Consider the following 20044-nt stretch of genomic DNA (forward strand, 5'->3'; position numbering starts at 1 on the left):
TAAAATATTCTGTCCCTCCAAGATGGAACTGGGAGTTCAATGTAGTGAATAAATGTCTGGATATGTCTAATGCTGACAATTAGTTAACAGTGCTTGTGAACAATGGTGTATTTCTTTTGAAGACTGTCTTAGAGAAGACCTGCAGAACTTTGGAGGATCAAATGAATGAATACAGAAACAGGTGTGATGAAAATCAGAGATCCCTTCATGACTTCACCACCCAGAAAGCCAAGCTTCAAGCTGAGAATGGTCAGCATTACTCTTTTCACTTGAATAATAAAATTGTTTGATGTAGAACACTGCAACTCTAAAACTAAATGCTGCCCATCTAGATGAACTTTCAAGACAGCTGGAGGAAAAAGAGTCTCTGATTTCTCAGCTGACCAGAGGAAAAAACTCCTATACTCAACAAGTTGAAGACCTAAAAAGACAACTAGAGGAGGAAGTCAAGGTATGAAAATGGGAAAATTAGTTAAATTATCTTTAAGTTGCAAATACAGTTGCATGTCAAAGAGAAATACCTGCATTATCAATATTCATCCAGGCCAAGAATGCTTTAGCCCATGCAGTGCAGTCTGCTCGTCACGACTGTGACCTGCTCAGGGAGCAGTATGAGGAGGAGCAGGAGGCCAAGGCTGAGTTGCAGCGTGGCATGTCCAAGGCCAACTCTGAGGTGGCTCAGTGGAGAACTAAGTACGAAACTGATGCCATCCAGAGGACCGAGGAACTGGAGGAGGCCAAGTAAGTCCTGTACATGCAAGAACATCAACCTTAATATGATATAAGACAGACTTTGAGAGAAGAACACTGAAAATTATGTTTTCTTATTCAACCTGGCATGTTTGCCATGAATGTAGTAGGGGGTTGCTAAAACTGCCCCAAAATAAAAAGAACATTTAAGCATCAGTGAATAATACCGGTTTTGTTTTTTTAGAAAGAAGTTGGCTCAGCGTCTGCAGGAGGCCGAGGAGGCTGTTGAAGCAGGAAATGCTAAATGTTCCTCTCTGGAGAAGACCAAACACAGACTGCAGAATGAGATTGAAGATCTTATGATTGATGTGGAGAGGTCTAATGCTGCTGCTGCTGCTCTGGACAAGAAGCAAAGAAACTTTGACAAAGTATATCAGCATGTTCTAATCGTCAGAAACCTGGGGTTTCAAAGTATTGTTACAGTGCAACTTGCCCCTTTAAATAATTATCATTTGCCAAAATGTTGAGAGCTCGATGTGGTGAGTTTAACTTGAAATCATGCAACTTGTATCTCAATGTCTAGATCCTGTCTGAGTGGAAACAAAAATATGAGGAGTGTCAGTGTGAGCTGGAGAGCTCTCAGAAGGAAGCCAGGTCTCTGAGCACTGAGCTCTTCAAACTGAAGAACTCCTATGAAGAATCTCTTGACCACCTGGAGACCCTGAAGAGAGAGAATAAGAATCTGCAGGGTAACATATTACTGAATTTGTTTAAACAGGCAATACATGCACATTGCAGGTGCCTAAAAAGCCAACTTAATACAACTACTTTCATTCACAGAGGAGATATCTGACCTCACTGAGCAACTTGGTGAAGGAGGAAAAACCATTCATGAGTTGGAGAAAGTCCGTAAACAGCTGGAGCAGGAAAAGAGCGAGATTCAGTCTGCCCTTGAGGAAGCCGAGGTAAGACCAAAACCTCAAATCCTCAGTGTCTCACGTACTTACATTTATAGTTTCAAAATGAAGCCATAATTTGGAGAATAGTAAGTAATACATATGTTTAAAAAATATGCTGATGTCTATCTTAGGCTTCTCTTGAGCATGAAGAAGGCAAGATTCTCAGAGCTCAGCTTGAGTTCAACCAGATTAAGGCAGAAATGGAGCGTAAACTAGCAGAGAAGGATGAGGAGATGGAGCAGAACAAGAGGAACCTGCAGAGGATGATTGAAAACCTGCAGAGCTCTCTCGAGGCTGAGACTCGAAGCAGGAATGAGGCCCTCCGTTTGAAGAAGAAGATGGAGGGAGACCTCAATGAGATGGAGATTCAGTTGAGCCAGGCCAACAGGCAGGCATCTGAGGCTCAGAAACAACTTAAGGCTGTTCATGCACACCTGAAGGTAAAAAAGAGGACACACCTTTCATTGTAATTCGCATAATTACTCTGGCATCTTTGTAACCAGAGCCTTTGAACATTTTCCAGGATGCTCAGCTCCAGCTTGATGACTCTCTTCGAACCAATGATGATCTCAAAGAGAACATTGCCATTGTGGAGAGACGCAACAACCTGCTTCAGGCTGAACTGGAGGAGCTCAGGGGTGCTTTGGAGCAAACTGAGAGAAGTCGCAAACTTGCTGAGCAAGAGCTGCTGGATGTTACTGAAAGGGTGCAGCTACTGCACTCACAGGTATGGTAGATGCTAGATTTAGAATTTTTTTTTATTTTTAAAATGTTGCTTTTTCGTACATTGTATAATGAAATTACCTCATGTGTACAATAAAAGAACACCAGCCTGATAAATCAAAAGAAGAAGCTGGAGGCTGACACATCCCAGCTTCAGATTGAAGTAGAGGAAGCAGTACAAGAGTGCAGAAATGCTGAGGAAAAGGCCAAGAAGGCCATTACTGATGCTGCCATGATGGCAGAGGAGCTGAAGAAAGAGCAGGACACCAGTGCTCACCTGGAGCGTATGAAGAAGAACATGGAGCAAACCATCAAAGACCTGCAGCACCGTCTGGATGAAGCTGAACAGATCGCCATGAAGGGAGGAAGGAAGCAGTTGCAGAAGCTCGAGGCCAGGGTGAGTTTTTTTTTTTTTTTTTTTTTTTTTACATATATGATTTGGGTAATTTTTGGTCAGCAGTGATGTTGAAGTAGTTATTCAGAGAGTAATCTGAAATATTGTCCCTGACCAGGTGAAGGAACTGGAAAATGAGGTTGAGATGGAGCAGAAGAAAAACGCTGAAGCTGTGAAGGGCATCCGTAAATATGAACGCCGTATCAAGGAGCTTACTTATCAGGTTTGAAGCAAGTAGCAAGCTTTATTATTCTGCATATGTGGTTTAAGTTCTTTTAAAAGAAATGACCTCAACCTTGTGTCTCATTTCAACAGACTGAGGAGGACCGCAAAAATATTGCCCGACTTCAAGATCTGGTTGATAAGCTACAGTTGAAAGTGAAATCCTACAAGAGATCTGCTGAGGAGGCTGTAAGTGGAAATGTGTGAAGGAAGGTCTCCATCTGGCTCCTTCCCCTGTCAGTGTGTAACCATATTTCTTTTATTTACCCTAAACAGGAGGAACAGGCTAATATGCATCTTGGCAAGTTCCGTAAGATGCAGCACGAGTTGGATGAAGCTGAAGAGAGAGCTGACATCGCTGAGTCGCAGGTCAACAAGCTGCGTGCCAAGAGCCGTGATGCTGGCCCCAAGGTTTGAAGCATGCACTTTGTCGCAGGTGCTTAGGATCTGACCCTGACACATGCTGCCCTCTGTTGGCTGCATTTAACATGTTGCTCAGCTCCTCAAGTATTTGTACAAATATATGTGTTAGGTATATTGCAGTGCTTCAGTTTAAATTAGTCTGTTAATGAATACACAGCTTTGTGGCAATCAAGCAATACTAATCTCAAGACACTAACAGCTGTTTCTCTTCTTCTTTCTTTCCCAATTCCCTGGCTGTAACAGAAGGGGTTTGAGGAGGAGTGAAGCTTTGGAGCCTGCAGAAATCCCCTTGCCTGCTGTGTACCGTAGATGTACAATGAAGTATTATGCCCACATTAAGGAGGAAAAAAAATTGAAAGTTGTGATAATTTGAGGAAAAAAAACATAATGTTGCAATGATAAAGTCATTATTTTAAGACTAAAATCATAATCTCACATGCAGCAACTCAAGATTTTAATACCCTTTCATAGTAAAAGGATGATAGAGGTCTATCTTTATTGTGTCAGATGAGGTACAGGTCTCACCAGTAAGTAACCTTTCTCATTATCAGAGAAAATGATAGCAGTTACATGATGTATGAGAAAAAAAGCAGATGTGCGTTGAAGCAGCAGCTGGTGTACAGCAGAGACTTAACAGCTGAGACAAGAGCTCAGTCATTGATTAGAATGTGATAAAAGGTCAGTGGGCTTTATGCAAATGATGTGAAAGGCAGAGTAGCAAATGTGCGCTGCTCTTTATTAGAGTTTTAAAAAATGAAACTTTGACGAAAAAAAAAAATGTTCAAAAACACTCCACGCAGCTCTAACAAAGAAAGCTAGGAGGAAAGCAGTGGAAATGCTAAATCCTGTAGATATGACTCGACGTAACCAATTCTGACTTTATACTTAAAATATTACTTAAATTATACTTTTTCCTCAAAAATTGCAACTTTTTTCTCAGTTGTCATCTCTGATTTTTTTTTTTTTTTCTAACAGTGGCCATAATACTCCATTATAAAGATCTCCTAAACTATCACTATTCATAAGCTGTAGTGCTTAATAAAATCTTCTCAAGCTACTGCACAACATTGTATTCTTCTATTTTAAAAGAATGAGTGGGTTCATGGAACACTGTACAGAAAAATCAGCCATCAGGTGAAGTGAATAACATTAATCATTTTGTTACAACATCCATACTGCCATCAGAGTATGGGTTGCTATTTGAGGGTGTACTTAGTCTGTAACTCTGTAAGCACGTCAAGTGGCATCCACATTAAAGCCAGGACCGAAGGTTTCCAGCAGAACATTACACTGCAACAAGATGATCAATGTTATTCACTTCATCTGTCAGTAGTCTTACTGTTCGGTGTATATGTGCATGTGTGTAGATTTATGTATTCAACCCCATTTTACACATATATATAGTGATAAAACTTAGGTTACTAATTTAATTCTCACCATCAATTACTGGAAACTAAGCAGGACTGTAAATGCCATTACCTTCCAGAGTTAGGCCTAGGCAGGAAAACTGTGGACCAATAAAGTGTGGTGGCACAGGGCCTAAAAAGTAGGAAGTTATGAAGAGGTGACTGCTAAAATAGAAAGAGATAAAACAAAGCCCATTTTCTTAAAATAGAGTTAAAGAAAGCCCAAGAGCCTGGGCCTCAAGGTCAATGATAAACCAACGCTCATACTCAGGCCTACCATAATACCATGCATAATCACTTGCAGCTGCTCAGCAAATACCTGTCCAAGCCTGTCTGCTCCTCCAAAGGGCTAGGGAGGATTCCGAAAAATCAGTAATTAAATATCCAGTTCATATACTACAATAAATCAAGAGAAAACAACAAATTACTATAAATTATAATTATCAATTTTGTTTTATACCTTGAACTAAGAATGTGATCCTTACCTGTCTGTCTAGAGGTCTGCATTGGTGCTGATGTCAGCTCTAAGTAATTGTAACTGCTGCTGGAGACTAAATAATGATTTAAGGCAGGAGAAGGGAGGAGAGGGAGGCCCCAGACTCCCATTGTGTGAAATTCAGGGAGTCCTGCCTCTTCTATAATTACATGTCATGTCCTCAACTCCCTGAGCGGACATGCAGGTATCTATTAGCTAATGAAAGCACATTCACACCGTTGCTTAAAGAGGTGCAACACATACAGCACAGTATGTGTTGGGGATTATCAGCATGATTAACAGGATATCTCAGCACATGCTTGAATGAATAAGAGGACTGACCAAAGATGGAACCATTCACCGCCTCTATAATTAGACCATATTTAACATGGTATATGATGCTTATGGTCTTATCTCAAGAGTTAAAAGCAGTCACCTTTGACACTGTCATATCGTGTATACAAAAAATGTTTGCCACTACCACTGACTGGTCTAACACAATGGCACAAAGCCAGTTTATAAAATATTTTACTCACATAGGTTTGACCTAGGTCTCTCCGGTGGAAATTCCTCCACGACACAGAGGGCCATTTGCTTCTCCAGTAGCAGCATAAACATCAGTGGTTGTTTAGAAAAAAAAATTCATTCTAACCATGAGCAGGATTAGTAAGCATGGTTGAACCAAAGAAACTCAAACCTCATTCACTGAAAATCCAGGCAGAATAATATAACCCCTCAAGGTCATATTTGTTGCAGAAGTACCACCTCATGGTGCCAAAGATGAGAAGAAAAGATTAAATTGGCAAAAATGTACAACTAAATATTGAAATGGGATCCAACAGAATATCTACTTATAAAGACTATGTACAGAATTATTCAGTAGTAATGATGAATAAAACCATAAAAACCTACTTTAAACCCTCAGTTGTACTGATGGGATTTGATGTCCATAGAAACTAAGACACAGCATCATCAACCTAGTGACTAGAACAATAATAAAGTACATAGCAATCAAACAGTTACAAAGGAACTGTACAATTAGAAGCAAGATTTTTTCGGTAAAATTGAGTTTGAAAGAAAAAGAAAAAGAAAACTACCTTAGAGACTCTAAGAGGCTGATATAATGTGGTGTCTATTGTCAAGGTGTCCTCTGGGACCAAAGCCCAGAAACATGTGGCTCAAAGCTCCATCTGATTATCCTTCCCCTGCTTCTATTTAATTAAATACATGTGATGACAATGTTTATTTGTTGTGACATAAACAAAGCATCTGAATCATGTTTCCTTTAATGAACAGAAGTTTGACCCATAAGGTCAGTATGATCTTCACTTGGTCTTTAGCAGGGGCCTGGAATCTCTCACTTACATTTGCCACCCTGACGCCAGCTGTCAGTAATAGGGCTGGGAAACTATCAGAATGGAAATAATCTCAGCACTTGTCACCAGCTGTTGACCCTCCTTTTATCTCTTAACCTCTGAAGGGGCTGTGATTACTGGTGCTAGTGACTGGCTGTGGATAGTTGCTATACATAATTACAATGTATGTTGTATAACTTCTATGAGTTAGAAATTATTAGGTGTTGTTAAATAGTGGGTTAGGTCAAAAACAGTGAACAGCACCCAATAGTGAGCAGTTTTTATTTTTGGACAAATGCATTTTTAACAAAGTAGATTTCACAGATATCAGAATGACGAGTGGAATTAAAACCTGTTATAAATGTGATGCAGCTCAGCTTAGACTCTACACTGGAGTGGCATTTAAATGGCACATTAAAAGTTGATGGGCAGTGGGCTTTACCTGTCAATCACAGTATATTCACGCAGTGTGAGGCATCTCATCTGCTTCAGCTGATCCTAGTTGCAGGCAAGAGCAGGATCCTGAAAGCCTTTGTGGCTGTTCTCCTCATCAGTGCTGTGTGCTTAACAGGAATTTCACACAGTTATCTTTGTCCTCAAAGACACAATGCCGTGTCAACGGGATTGTAACTGAGGGGCCAGCTTTTGTGAGCTGCTGACTGATAATGGGGGAAGGCTTCCACAGTGACCTTGGCATTGCATTGGAGCATATCACACTGGCATAGTCCTCCATTGTGTGTCATCATTACTGCCTTTCAGTGAATCTCAAGCATGTCACCTGTGGCAGACGTCAGTCTGTGTTGCCTCGCACTTGTCGCCTGGTTAATCTCATGGACTAATGTTCTTTATTTAGACCTACCCATTTGGTACTGCAAAGTCCATTCTATGATAACTGAACACAATATGTTACCAATGCCTCACAGCGACTCCACTTAAGCCTTCTGGGTAAATGAGACCCATACACGACATACTTCTCTAGAATATCTCCCCAGATATTTTCTGCGTCTTCCTTTGTGTTTAGCCAACAACACCAGTAGTTAACATTTATAGAATGCTCTGTGTTATTGTAAAGCGTGCAAAGAATGTGAACCACCCTTTTGATTTTTGTTTCTGGTCCAAGACACACTGATAATGTTTACTTATTTCTTTCTCAATCTCCAACTTATTTCACAGTTTATCTTTTGTTAATGCAAAACTATATAAAATTAGAATGTAATGTGATGACTTCTAAAATATTTCTGCAGTTATGCAAAAAAAGAACAAACAAACAAAAGAACAAAACAATACAAAACACTATACATAACTTCAGCTATTTTCACGCTGGATTTCAGCGATAAGCATTTTCAATTTTTTATGATGAATTTGTTTTTGTTGTGTACATGCTTTCATTTTTATTTAATCATTAGTGTGAGAGCTGGCAACTGCTCTCACACTAATGTTCTCTTTGCTCTTTTCACCATTTGTTGGTGTCTGTGCTGTACTGTTTGTCACAGAAACTTCTGTGACACTGTTTCAGTGTCACATTGTTTTGTTCAGGAGATGTATGGTATGACTTTTCTTTATTGTAACATGCTGCAGTGATTTTTTATTTTTTTAAGTATAAGAATTTATAATGGAAAGTCTACAGGAGCAATGTTTTTAAGAGTTGAAATATCAACAACAAGTGCTAAAAAGTGTTTTATATTTTGGCAAATTATTCATGAAATGTGAGGTGCAGAAAAACAACACTATATAAAATATAAACTGAATTTTTCCACCATATTGGATTTTTTGAACACATTTTGTGCTTCTTTTGGCTCATATTTCATCTAATCATCACCATACTTGATACATATTACATATAGCCTGGTAAGACTATCCTGATGATGTGGCCTCAATTCTGTTTCACTCTCTGTATCAGTCCGGACTCACTGCCGCCCCAAAGCACTTTCCAGAAATTAAAATCAAATCAGGGCCAATCACGGATCGCACCGTAGTTGACAATATAAACAGTCAATCAGGGACTGCTTTGTAGTTGATGACTTTGAATACAGGCCGCAGCTTTCAGAGCAGTAATGGTGGCTCCCATAGCAGCAAGTGCCAATTCTAACATTTGTAGAGTAAACACAGCAGTAAGTGAAGTTATTAGTTATTAACAGAGTCAATAACATCAATAATAATAACAGAACAAGAGCATGAACTCATGGAAATTCTCTGAGGAAAAGACATTTTGTCCATTCTTTCAACTAGATCTGGCAAAAGCTTGATTTATCAACTGGCTCCATTGATCCGTTGAAGAAGATTTTCCACAGTGTTTTGTTTTGCTGATTGGCTGAAAGAGTTTGTCTGTCAAGGCGAGTACTCACGCCCTCTGAAAGGGTTTGGGGCAGTGCTGAGTCCAGACTGATACAAACAGTGAAACAGAATGTTGAGCCCATGTCATCAGGATGGTCTTCCCAATTTGTGTCACACATAGATGAGCCCCATCAAGACTCATGAGTTTGTTTTTGAGTATCACTTACCGTTTGTCTGTAATTGGTTACCAAACTTTTGAAGGCGTGGCCTGATGCACTTAACAGGCAATAACACTTTAATGCTAATTTGAATTGCAACTGAAAGTAGAAATGTTGAACATACAGCAACATTGCACAAATGTGTCACATCACATACAATTCTACCCACTGGGTGCACTATGGTAACATCAAAACATGATATTTCGAAGTCTGTTGACTTAAATAAAATCAAACTTGTTCACTGTTATGCATGTGAATGGCATATTTATGCAGCCCCACCTAGTGGTCATTAATAAATCGCCACCTTTGTACTTATTACCTGCAGTATCTCGTTAATGTAATAATGCATGGTAACCAAATTCAGCAAAGTTGTACGGATGGAAATGCTGAGCAAGTCTGTGGCAACTGATACAATTTCACCTGTAGGTTGGGCATTTTAAAATGCGCTGCTGGAGGAGCAGCCGCAGCCGCAGCAGCTAACGGCGGCCAACTCTCACACACATTTTCATCAGAAAAAGGCACATTGTAACATTCTTTTAAAAATTTGTGTAACAGTAACATGCAGACCATTATGGAAAGATTATGGAATTATACATGAAAATATTATATATATAATATAATATAATATAATATAATATAATATAATATAATATAATATCATATAATATAATTTTGGTGTTTTCCCTCTGATAGCTAACAAGTCTTTGTGCACATTGTCATTTTCAATTGCATCAATTATAATCGCCTGATTTAAAAAAGACGGTGAATGAAAAGGTATTAAAGATTTCATTATTAAATACTTTAATAAAAATAAAACTAGAAAGCGTCTGACACACAGAAGTTAAGCATAGGACCATCTTAAATGTAACCAGACCTATCTAAATCAAACAGTATTTAAATACATTATACTGTTTTTGTCAGCATCAGTCTGTCTTAAGTGAGGATGCTTCTGCTCAGTTCAGCATGTATTGTTCCTGTAACAGAAGCACACTTAAGGGATGATGAGAAAGGAATTCCTCCCCATGTCTATTTAAAGACTGAGTTGTGGTCCCCTGGCTGCTTGAAGATACCTATGATTAATCACCGCAGTGCATGGAGCTCCTAATATGGCCTTGTCAGCAGACCCCATCACTGATAAGACTCTGACCCGCTGATTTCTATATTGCTCTCCGCCACTCATTAACCCCCTCCCTTCACACACCCCCAACCCAATGCAGACACAATAACATTCCTGGACCCTGAACGCTCCTCCATATTTGGCAGAGAGGCTTTGTTTATAAAGAGAACTCTTGGTGAAACCCCCAAGAGGTCACCATTCTATCTCAAGGTAAGGTGCAGAGACAATGGCTTACAAATCACAAACCACACTTTGACACTAAAGCATTACCTGTGTTGGTGTGAATCGCAGTCACCAGTTTCCATGGTTTATTTCCTCAGGACCATAACACCTCAGTCTCCTCGGTAGGGATTGGTAAGGTAAGAGCATCTGAAAAATTAAAATGTGTTTGAATTATTTCGAAAATGAATTTTATGATGTGGGAAAATAAATAAAATATAACACCAAAATATTATACATTTATAAATTAAAAAAACTGACTACATTGGCATATGCATTCTTTTTTATCTTGCAGTTTTCTTTAGATAAATACATGTCAGTTGAATTTAAATTAAGAATCTTTTTTCTGTAGACAAGGTGAAAAATGGGTGACGCTGCCATGAAAGAGTTTGGCGCAGCAGCCCCGTACCTGAGGAAGTCAGACAGGGAGCGTCTGGAGGCCCAGACCCGTCCCTTTGACATGAAGAAGGAGTGTTTTGTTCCTGATCCTGAAGAGGAGTATGTGAAGGCTTCCATCATCAGCCGTGAGGGGGACAAAGTCACTGCTGAGACTGAAAGGGGGAAGGTCAGTAAGCTGGCAGGCACAGCTGCCCTGGATGCAACTGGTTTCCTAATGATGACACAGCAATGACAGAGATGATTGAGGCCAATTTGTCCTTTAGTCATACATAGCAGAGACACAGTAAAAATCAGAGACATAGCAGTGTATTAATACTAAATATCTCCATTTTCAGACTGTCACGGTGAAGGAGTGTGATATACACCCTCAGAACCCGCCAAAGTTTGATAAAATTGAAGACATGGCGATGTTCACCTTCCTCCATGAGCCTGCTGTGCTGTTTAACCTCAAAGAGCGTTACGCAGCATGGATGATTTATGTGAGTTTAAAGCTTTGCAAAACATTATGAGGCAAATATTATATCCCTCAAGTGTAGTACAACAACATACTTCATTCATATGTCAATGGCTAATATCATTGTATCTTAGAAACTGTTGCTTCCTTTTTCTCATTTTCACAGACCTACTCTGGGCTCTTCTGTGTGACTGTCAACCCCTACAAGTGGTTGCCAGTCTACAACCAAGAGGTGGTTGTTGCCTACAGAGGAAAGAAGAGGACTGAAGCTCCTCCTCATATCTTCTCCATCTCTGACAATGCCTACCAGTACATGCTGACTGGTAATTCACCCTAAGTTGTCTTATAATCACAGAAAGGTACAGTGTAAAAACACTAAGGAATCCTTGAATCCTTGAGTGATCCTGTCTTATCTTTTCCAGACAGAGAAAATCAGTCAATTCTCATCACGTAAGTTATGTTTTCATGACTTCATTATACTGCAATTAAGAATTGTATAATGCTACGAGAATTTTAGTAAGTGGCATAGACTGTGTAAAAGCTGTGGACATACCCACCATGACGTCACCCATTGGTCTGTGGACTTGTATTTTGTAGTCTCGGGTTTGGTATTTTGGCTGTTGCCATCTTGATCTTTTGGAGCCTGAAGTGACCATGCTATGCCTCCAGTCCTGGAACCCATTGGCTATTGTCTTACGCCAATAAGCTTCTGGGAGCGATGGCCAATATTTCGGGAGATGCGGTGTAGCAAGTGGATATCCTGGCCAAGACTTTCTCTTCCGTGAACTGCTCATCTTGGCTGTTCTACAAAAACAGATATCTGCATATAAATGCAGATGAAAAACAAACAAAAACAACAACAAAAAAACCAACACAAAGCTAAACCATCATTAAAGATAGCCCATGGGTTCTGAGATTGTATTTTGGCCAATGCATCTCTTTTGCTCTCCACGTGGACTTTTTACTTGCCGCTTAAATGTGATTGGTCAATTCTACTTGGATTACAAACAGAAACCAGAATGTTTCTAATACCAGAATCTTGAACCGTTGGATATTGATTCTCCATACTTACGCAAATATCTATTTACTTACAGAGATAACTATGCCTCTATCCTGATTTGACTCTACATGTGACCATAGTTTACAAAGTGAACATTATGGTTATTTGAAGTAACTTGAAACTAGCGACTGAGCCCATAAACTCCATATGAATATGTTTCCCTTGATAAGTAGGGTCATTTTCTCACAGACTTCTATACAATCAGACATCTTTTTGCAACCAGTGGAGTCACCCCCCGCTGGCCATTAGACAGAATGCAAGTTTAAGGCACTTGTGCATTGGCTTCGCTTCTCAGGTCTGGAGGCTACATGCACTTCTTTTATAAAGTCTATGGTGGCATTCAGCAGCCTTTAATGAAATATCATTTATTGGTTTGTCAGTTTTTGCTTTTATGCTCCAGTTAATCCCAGTAATGTGTGTTATTTTTTAAGTGGTATGTTATCAGTGAACAGTTCTGCATTTTAATGCCACAATAGACAAGAAGACCTGAATATCAACAGGAAACTTAAGTTACTAAACAAAGCTCAGTAGTCAATCTATTAGACAGTTTTAATGTGATGTAATTCAGTTAGATGCTAATCACTGATGCTGTCACAGCTATAATAATTTACTGGCTGAAATAGGCCAATACAAAACAATGAATATCAAAATGATTTATGTCTTTACTGATTATAATTCATCTGCATTTTTGTTGAGTAATCAAACCCTGTGTTACCTATTTATAAAAACAATTAAATTTGCCTCTTCAGTGGAGAATCTGGTGCTGGGAAAACTGTTAATACTAAGAGAGTCATCCAGTATTTTGCCAGCATTGCAGCTGGAGGCGGGAAGAAGGACGCAGGCTCTGACAAAAAGGTTATATTTCTGATTTGACATAAAATAGATCCTTCAACTGCATCTTTTTGTTTAGTGTTGACCTATTTCAGCAAATGTTGCCCTCGTGTTTCTTTAGGGTACTCTGGAGGATCAAATCATTCAGGCTAACCCAGCTTTAGAGGCCTTTGGTAATGCCAAGACCATCAGGAATGATAACTCCTCCAGATTTGTAAGTTTCTGTCTATTATGAAATACCCCTTTGCGCCTATTCTATTTTAACCTTTTTTTATCATACATTTTAGGGCAAATTCATCCGAATTCACTTTGCAGCCAGTGGAAAGCTAGCCTCAGCTGATATTGAGACATGTAAGCAGTCTTCTCTCCAGACTTTCATCTTGTCCATTCATATGTTGTCAATGATTGCCTTTCCACTTACATAATACAAAATGTCTTTACAGATCTGCTGGAAAAGTCCCGAGTCACCTATCAGCTTAAGGCTGAGAGAGATTACCACATCTTCTATCAGATTCTGTCTCAGAAGAAACCTGAGCTGCTTGGTAAATGAAAACAACCGATCCTTGGACCTGTAACAACTACTAGTTGTAATGTTGCTGCATCCCCAGCATACACTATTTAACATTTTCTTTTTCCTTTTCAGAGATGTTGCTTATCACCAACAACCCTTATGACTACGCCTTCATCTCCCAAGGAGAGACGACAGTAGCCTCCATCAATGATGCTGAAGAACTGATGGCCACTGATGTAAGTAGGGCTATGCCATAACGTATTTTCACAGAAAAGTCACTCAGATTTATACATTTTGCTGTTCTAGGCCTAGAAGAGTTTACAAAACAATACAAGATTATTAATGAGGGTTGTTAAAAATCTATTGATCTGGCTTCCCACACCTTATTCTGAAACTAGCTGTTGAGACATGATTATGATACTTGATGTCACTTGTCTAGAGGTGGGAGTAAATCACAAATGGGCAAGTTACAAGCAAGACTTAAGTTTTAACCTTCAAGTCTTAAACAAGTCCCAATGTACTGCTGTGCAAAGCAAGCAAGTCAAATCAAGTCCCTGCTATAAGTCAAGCAAGACAAGTCAAGTCATTGCTCAGAACAAGCAATTACAAGTCAAGTTATAAGAAATTCTGATGAGCTACCCCAGTTTCCACATTCTGTTAGACAGTGGCTGTTAAAAAATATTTTTTATTTTCACCTGCTAGCTATGTTTTTGATTGTGTCACTGTAGACCTTGCATACTGTAATCGACAACATAATTCAATTCAGTTCAATTTTATTTTAAAGTCCAGTATCATAAATCACAATTTGCCTCAGAGGGCTTACAGCATACAACATCAATCTGTCCTTGGACCTTCATAGCAGATAAGGAAAAACTTCCCCAAAAAACACTTTAATCCAAATTGTACTTTTTTTGGACTAGACCCTCCATGATGCCTTGTGCACTGGCCTCTGCTGGTCTGCCATGTCCTTGTAGGTTGCCAGGTTTGCACTCATAGCACTACAAATCCGGTTTCACGTTATCTAGAAAAAATGCAAATATATAATTAAAACAAGTCCTTTCAAAGCATCTGTCTCAAATATAAGTCTTAAGTAATGAATCCAAAGTCAAATTCAAATCGAAGTCAAATCGATTTGCATCAAGTATGTGACTTGAGTTCTCAAAATCTGCTTGTAATCCAGTATTACTGCGTCCCAAAATGAGAAAATGATTTGAATAGACTGGATTACATGTCTCATGTCAGATTTAAAGTATTAATTGTTGAAATTACTACTAATCCCCCAGATCTCTCCTGTCACTCTCTTGCATACCCTAACATAATGCAAAAAGTCAATGACATATAAAATGTAATGCCCCTTTTTTCATTCAGGACGCCTTTGATGTGCTGGGCTTCACTCAAGAGGAGAAGAACGGCATTTACAAGCTAACTGGTGCCATCATGCATCATGGCAATATGAAGTTTAAGAACAAGCAGCGTGAAGAGCAGGCTGAGGCTGATGGCACTGAAGGTGACAGAACCTCTCTACAGCCCTGAAACATGATTAACTGAATATGACAGACATCAAGATTTATTGTTTTTGTTGAGATATTTAACACGCACATGTAATTTCTCAGATGCTGACAAAGTTGCATATCTGATGGGCCTGAACTCTGCTGACCTCATCAAAGGTCTCTGTCACCCAAGAGTCAAAGTAGGAAATGAGTGGGTCACCAAGGGACAAAATGTCCAGCAGGTAGGAAAAAACACTTATCGTAAAGTGTCCCTTAAAGTCTAATAGATGAAGGAAGCAACACAAAATGCACCATGAAGTCTATTTACTGTAACGTTTAAACGTTGGATTTTCTTTAGGTGTACTATGCTGTCGGCGCACTGTCTAAATCAGTATATGAGAAGATGTTTCTGTGGATGGTGGTGAGGATCAACCAATCCCTGGACACCAAACAGCCCCGTCAGTACTTCATTGGTGTACTGGACATTGCTGGATTTGAGATCTTTGATGTGAGATTCTTTTTTATTTTTATATAATCTATATTGTACAGGCAAATGAATTTATTCAGCTCCATCTTTGTCAATTTAATATGAATTACAAAGATATGAGTATAAAATGACTGTATTATTGTCACTTTTCATTACAGTTCAACACCTTTGAGCAGCTGTGCATCAACTTCACCAATGAAAAACTGCAACAGTTTTTCAACCACCACATGTTTGTGCTGGAGCAGGAAGAGTACAAGAAAGAGGGCATTGAATGGACTTTCATAGATTTTGGGATGGACTTGCAGGCCTGCATTGACCTGATTGAAAAGGTGAGATACTGGACTATTACATGTCCAGACAAACAGAAAGATTGACTGAAAATATTGTGATTTTTTTTTCAAACCACTCATATTTTGTCCCCTCAGCCCATGGGTATCATGTCCATCCTTGAAGAGGAGTGCATGTTCCCCAAAGCCTCTGATGCCACCTTTAAAGCTAAGCTCTATGACAACCATCTGGGGAAATCCGGTAACTTTCAGAAGCCCAGAATTGTCAAAGGGAAACCAGAGGCCCATTTTGCCCTGATCCACTATGCTGGAACTGTTGATTATAATATCAACAACTGGCTGGTGAAGAACAAGGATCCTCTGAATGAGACCGTTGTTGGACTCTACCAGAAGTCTACTCTCAAGCTATTAGCCTTCCTCTTCGCAAATTATGCAGGAGCTGAGTCAGGTAGGAATAAACTCAATGTACTGCATTTATCATGTTGGGAATATCAATATTTTATATGTCATAGTGAGAACTGCAAGATTGAGTAATTTATTCCAGTGTCTGGTAATGCAGTCTCATGAGTTGTACATTGGTTTATTAGCTGAAGGTGGAAAAGGCAAAGGAGGAAGCAAGAAGAAAGGTTCATCCTTCCAAACTGTGTCTGCCTTGCACAGGGTTAGTAAAAAACATACACATGTGTGAATACTACCTGATATCAGAGAGACTTGTCAGTTCATTTCACTTGATTTCTGTCTTCAGTCTGCCCAGTCTAACCAATTTATGCATGGCGGGAGGTTTGATTTTCCCTAACCAATTATTACAGATCAACGTGTCCATCTGAATCTAACATTATTTTAAGTCCTCACTAATGCTTAGCCAACATACCTGTTTTTTAGGAGTGCAGTGGAGTGAAGTAAAAACAAACAACAATTTCTAGCGACATTAAGAGACATGTTATAAATTGACATGTCTCTTAATTTCTAGCGACATTAAGATACATGTCAATTTATAACAGCTTTGATAGCAGCGTTATCTTGTCTATAGCACCCAGCATTGTTGTTATTACTCCTTACTGGTTCCAGTGCACCACATTACAAGGCTTGACAAGGGCATGAGTCCTGCTCGTAGCGTTGATTGGCTAATCGTTAATCCCCTATGGCACTCATTGGTCGCTCTTTTTTTCAACTAAGAAATGGCTGTTTCATGTCACCATGTCAGATGAATCAGTCAGCTCTGCACTGATAAATGAGATACACGTATGCATCAAATTAATTACCTCCACAGGAGAACCTGCACAAGCTGATGACCAACTTAAGGTCAACTCACCCTCACTTTGTACGCTGCATCATCCCCAATGAGACCAAGACTCCTGGGGCCATGGAGAACCCTCTGGTGATGCACCAGCTGCGCTGTAACGGTGTGCTGGAAGGCATCAGGATCTGCAGAAAGGGCTTCCCCAACAGGATTCTCTATGGAGATTTCAAACAGAGGTATTAGCTCATATGTCAAATATTCAGTCACATACTTTGTGATTCCCCCTAGACACAGCGTAAATATTATTTTTAAAAATATTTCTTCTTTTCCAGATATCGCATCCTGAATCCTGCTGCCATCCCTGAGGGTCAGTTCATTGACAGCAGGAAGGGAGCTGAGAAACTTCTTGGGTCACTGGATATTGATCACAACCAATACAAGTTTGGACACACTAAGGTAATTCATGAAAGAGAAAAGTTCAACAGTAGTATAAGAAGAATAGTCAAGAAGAATCATCAAGACAGTAAACCAACTGAATGATGCCACTTAAACGGCAGTCTAATCTTAACTAATATTTGCCACCATAAGCTACTATTTTCACCACACCAAATAGGCCTGTAGCAGCAAATCCACGAGTGCACTAAATTAAGCAAGGGTTCATTTAAGTTCAACTTTTCATTTTTAAGAGAAACAATGCTTTATTTCTTCTTTCAAAAGTTAGGCTCTTGCTTTTAAGTCCTACAGCGGAAGCCCATATGTGTAACACCTTGTGAATATTTACATGCTCCTTAAGGTGTTCTTCAAGGCTGGTCTTCTTGGGCAACTTGAAGAGATGAGGGATGACCGTTTGTCACTCATCATCACTGGAATCCAGGCAAGAGCAAGAGGTCTGCTGGCCAGAGTGGAATTCCAAAAGATTGTTGAAAGGAGGTTAGAGGAATCAAGAACTTCAAATGAACTGAAAACAAGAAATGACAACGATTATTTTAAATAATCTTGTTCTGTGTAAGTGGCAGTGATAAATTTGGTTGATCTTTGACAGAGATGCACTACTTGTGATCCAGTGGAACATCCGTGCCTTCATGGGGGTCAAGAATTGGCCCTGGATGAAGCTGTTCTTCAAGATCAAACCTCTGCTGAGATCTGCTGAGGCAGAAAAGGAGATGGCCAACATGAAGGAAGAATTCCTGAAGCTGAAAGAGGCTTACGCAAAATCTGAAGCTCGTAGAAAGGAACTAGAGGAGAAAATGGTCTCTCTTCTTCAAGAGAAGAATGATCTGCAGCTCCATATCCAGGCTGTAAGTCTAATCACATCATTCTTAATATTCTAATGTCAAAATGGTAACATAACCAAACAGTATATAGCAAATGAATATGAATAAATGATACCTTCTGTATATGATAATAGTCTATATTGCAATGTAACATTTGTGAACAAAGTTATCACATTTATGACCATTTCCATTTAGGAGCAAGATAATCTTGCCGATGCTGAGGAAAGATGCGAAGGCCTGATCAAAAACAAAATTCAGATGGAAGCAAAAGCCAAAGAGCTTACTGAGAGACTGGAGGATGAGGAAGAGATGAATGCTGAACTGACTGCTAAGAAGAGGAAGCTGGAGGATGAGTGCTCTGAGCTGAAGAAAGACATTGATGACTTAGAGTTAACTCTGGCTAAAGTGGAGAAAGAGAAGCACGCCACTGAGAACAAGGTATGACAATGACTCAGTTATTTCTAGGGCTTTTCCACTGACACTTTTGGCTTAGCTGAGTCAAAGCATGCTGCATTAATTTGCATTTCCATTACAAGTTGAAACTTGCCAAGTTGTGCTGAGGTGGCCCCGAGATAGACCATCTCTGTAATAGACCAAAGGATGCCTGATCCACCTCCAAGTGGTTTTGCAGTGACGTAGTCTATCAGATATAGATTGAGAAAAAAATAATTCAATTCACTGTGCCGCTCAAAAGTGATTGGCAGCTACCAGCAACCTTTAAGGTGGTGGAATGTTTCTCTCAGTGCATGAGTTGACATCATGAATCAGTCCACACAACTTCAATGTCAGGGTGACAACTCTGTTGGTGTGCTCCAGCAGCACTATGCCTATATGCCAATACATTGCAAGCTAGCTGGAGGAAGTGGGAATCCGCTGTATATTCATATAGAGCAGAGAGAAAATTAAAACCCTCCGAGAGCAGTAAAAAAGTTGCTGACCATAATAACACCAGCAGGGTGGACAGAAAAACATGCTGTGCTGGGCTGTCTTGCAATGTCAAGCCAGCACATGTGAACTGAAAAGGGCTTGATTTTTCTCAAATAGAACAAGTAACACATTTTTCAATACTTATCACTAATTCCTAGGTGAAGAACCTGGTCGAAGAGATGGCTGCTCTGGATGAAATCATTGCTAAGTTGACCAAAGAAAAGAAAGCCTTACAGGAAGCTCATCAGCAAACACTGGATGACCTGCAGAGTGAAGAAGACAAAGTCAATACTCTGACTAAGGCCAAGTCTAAGCTGGAGCAGCAAGTTGATGATGTAAGAATTCTACTCCGTATCGTCGCAGTCTTAGTTCAGACTGTTTAGTGAGATCATATACTTGCATGTTGGGGGAAATAATTTGACTCTCTTGTCATGCTATTGTCCAGCTTGAAGGTTCACTGGAACAAGAGAAGAAGATTCGGATGGATCTTGAGAGAGCTAAGAGGAAACTAGAGGGAGACTTGAAATTAACCCAGGAGAGCCTAATGGACCTGGAGAATGACAAGCAGCAACTTGAGGAGCATCTGAAAAAGTAATCACATTATTCTGC

General features: G+C 39.6%; 1 protein-coding gene across 1 annotated transcript in view; it reads left to right on the forward strand.

The window, feature by feature from the left end:
- The window catches only part of LOC125901943 (uncharacterized), a 53644-nt gene that overhangs the window by 9071 nt on the left and 24529 nt on the right, over nt 1-20044 (forward strand). The window contains exons 27-61 of the mRNA XM_049597984.1: nt 123-249; nt 333-451; nt 545-741; nt 935-1118; nt 1274-1439; nt 1531-1655; nt 1781-2089; nt 2173-2376; nt 2473-2769; nt 2885-2989; nt 3082-3177; nt 3265-3399; nt 3655-3671; nt 10836-11040; nt 11210-11353; nt 11495-11651; nt 11751-11778; nt 13138-13243; nt 13341-13433; nt 13507-13570; nt 13663-13761; nt 13863-13966; nt 15099-15237; nt 15344-15462; nt 15579-15728; nt 15866-16036; nt 16133-16442; nt 16582-16655; nt 17265-17470; nt 17567-17690; nt 18028-18164; nt 18277-18532; nt 18704-18946; nt 19594-19770; nt 19881-20026. Of these exons, the coding sequence (XP_049453941.1) occupies nt 123-249; nt 333-451; nt 545-741; nt 935-1118; nt 1274-1439; nt 1531-1655; nt 1781-2089; nt 2173-2376; nt 2473-2769; nt 2885-2989; nt 3082-3177; nt 3265-3399; nt 3655-3671; nt 10836-11040; nt 11210-11353; nt 11495-11651; nt 11751-11778; nt 13138-13243; nt 13341-13433; nt 13507-13570; nt 13663-13761; nt 13863-13966; nt 15099-15237; nt 15344-15462; nt 15579-15728; nt 15866-16036; nt 16133-16442; nt 16582-16655; nt 17265-17470; nt 17567-17690; nt 18028-18164; nt 18277-18532; nt 18704-18946; nt 19594-19770; nt 19881-20026 (5333 nt within the window). The remainder of the gene's footprint in view (nt 1-122; nt 250-332; nt 452-544; nt 742-934; nt 1119-1273; nt 1440-1530; nt 1656-1780; nt 2090-2172; nt 2377-2472; nt 2770-2884; nt 2990-3081; nt 3178-3264; nt 3400-3654; nt 3672-10835; nt 11041-11209; nt 11354-11494; nt 11652-11750; nt 11779-13137; nt 13244-13340; nt 13434-13506; nt 13571-13662; nt 13762-13862; nt 13967-15098; nt 15238-15343; nt 15463-15578; nt 15729-15865; nt 16037-16132; nt 16443-16581; nt 16656-17264; nt 17471-17566; nt 17691-18027; nt 18165-18276; nt 18533-18703; nt 18947-19593; nt 19771-19880; nt 20027-20044) is intronic.

Source organism: Epinephelus fuscoguttatus, linkage group LG15 (genome assembly GCF_011397635.1).
Source record: "Epinephelus fuscoguttatus linkage group LG15, E.fuscoguttatus.final_Chr_v1".
NCBI classification, from domain to species: domain Eukaryota; kingdom Metazoa; phylum Chordata; class Actinopteri; order Perciformes; family Serranidae; genus Epinephelus; species Epinephelus fuscoguttatus.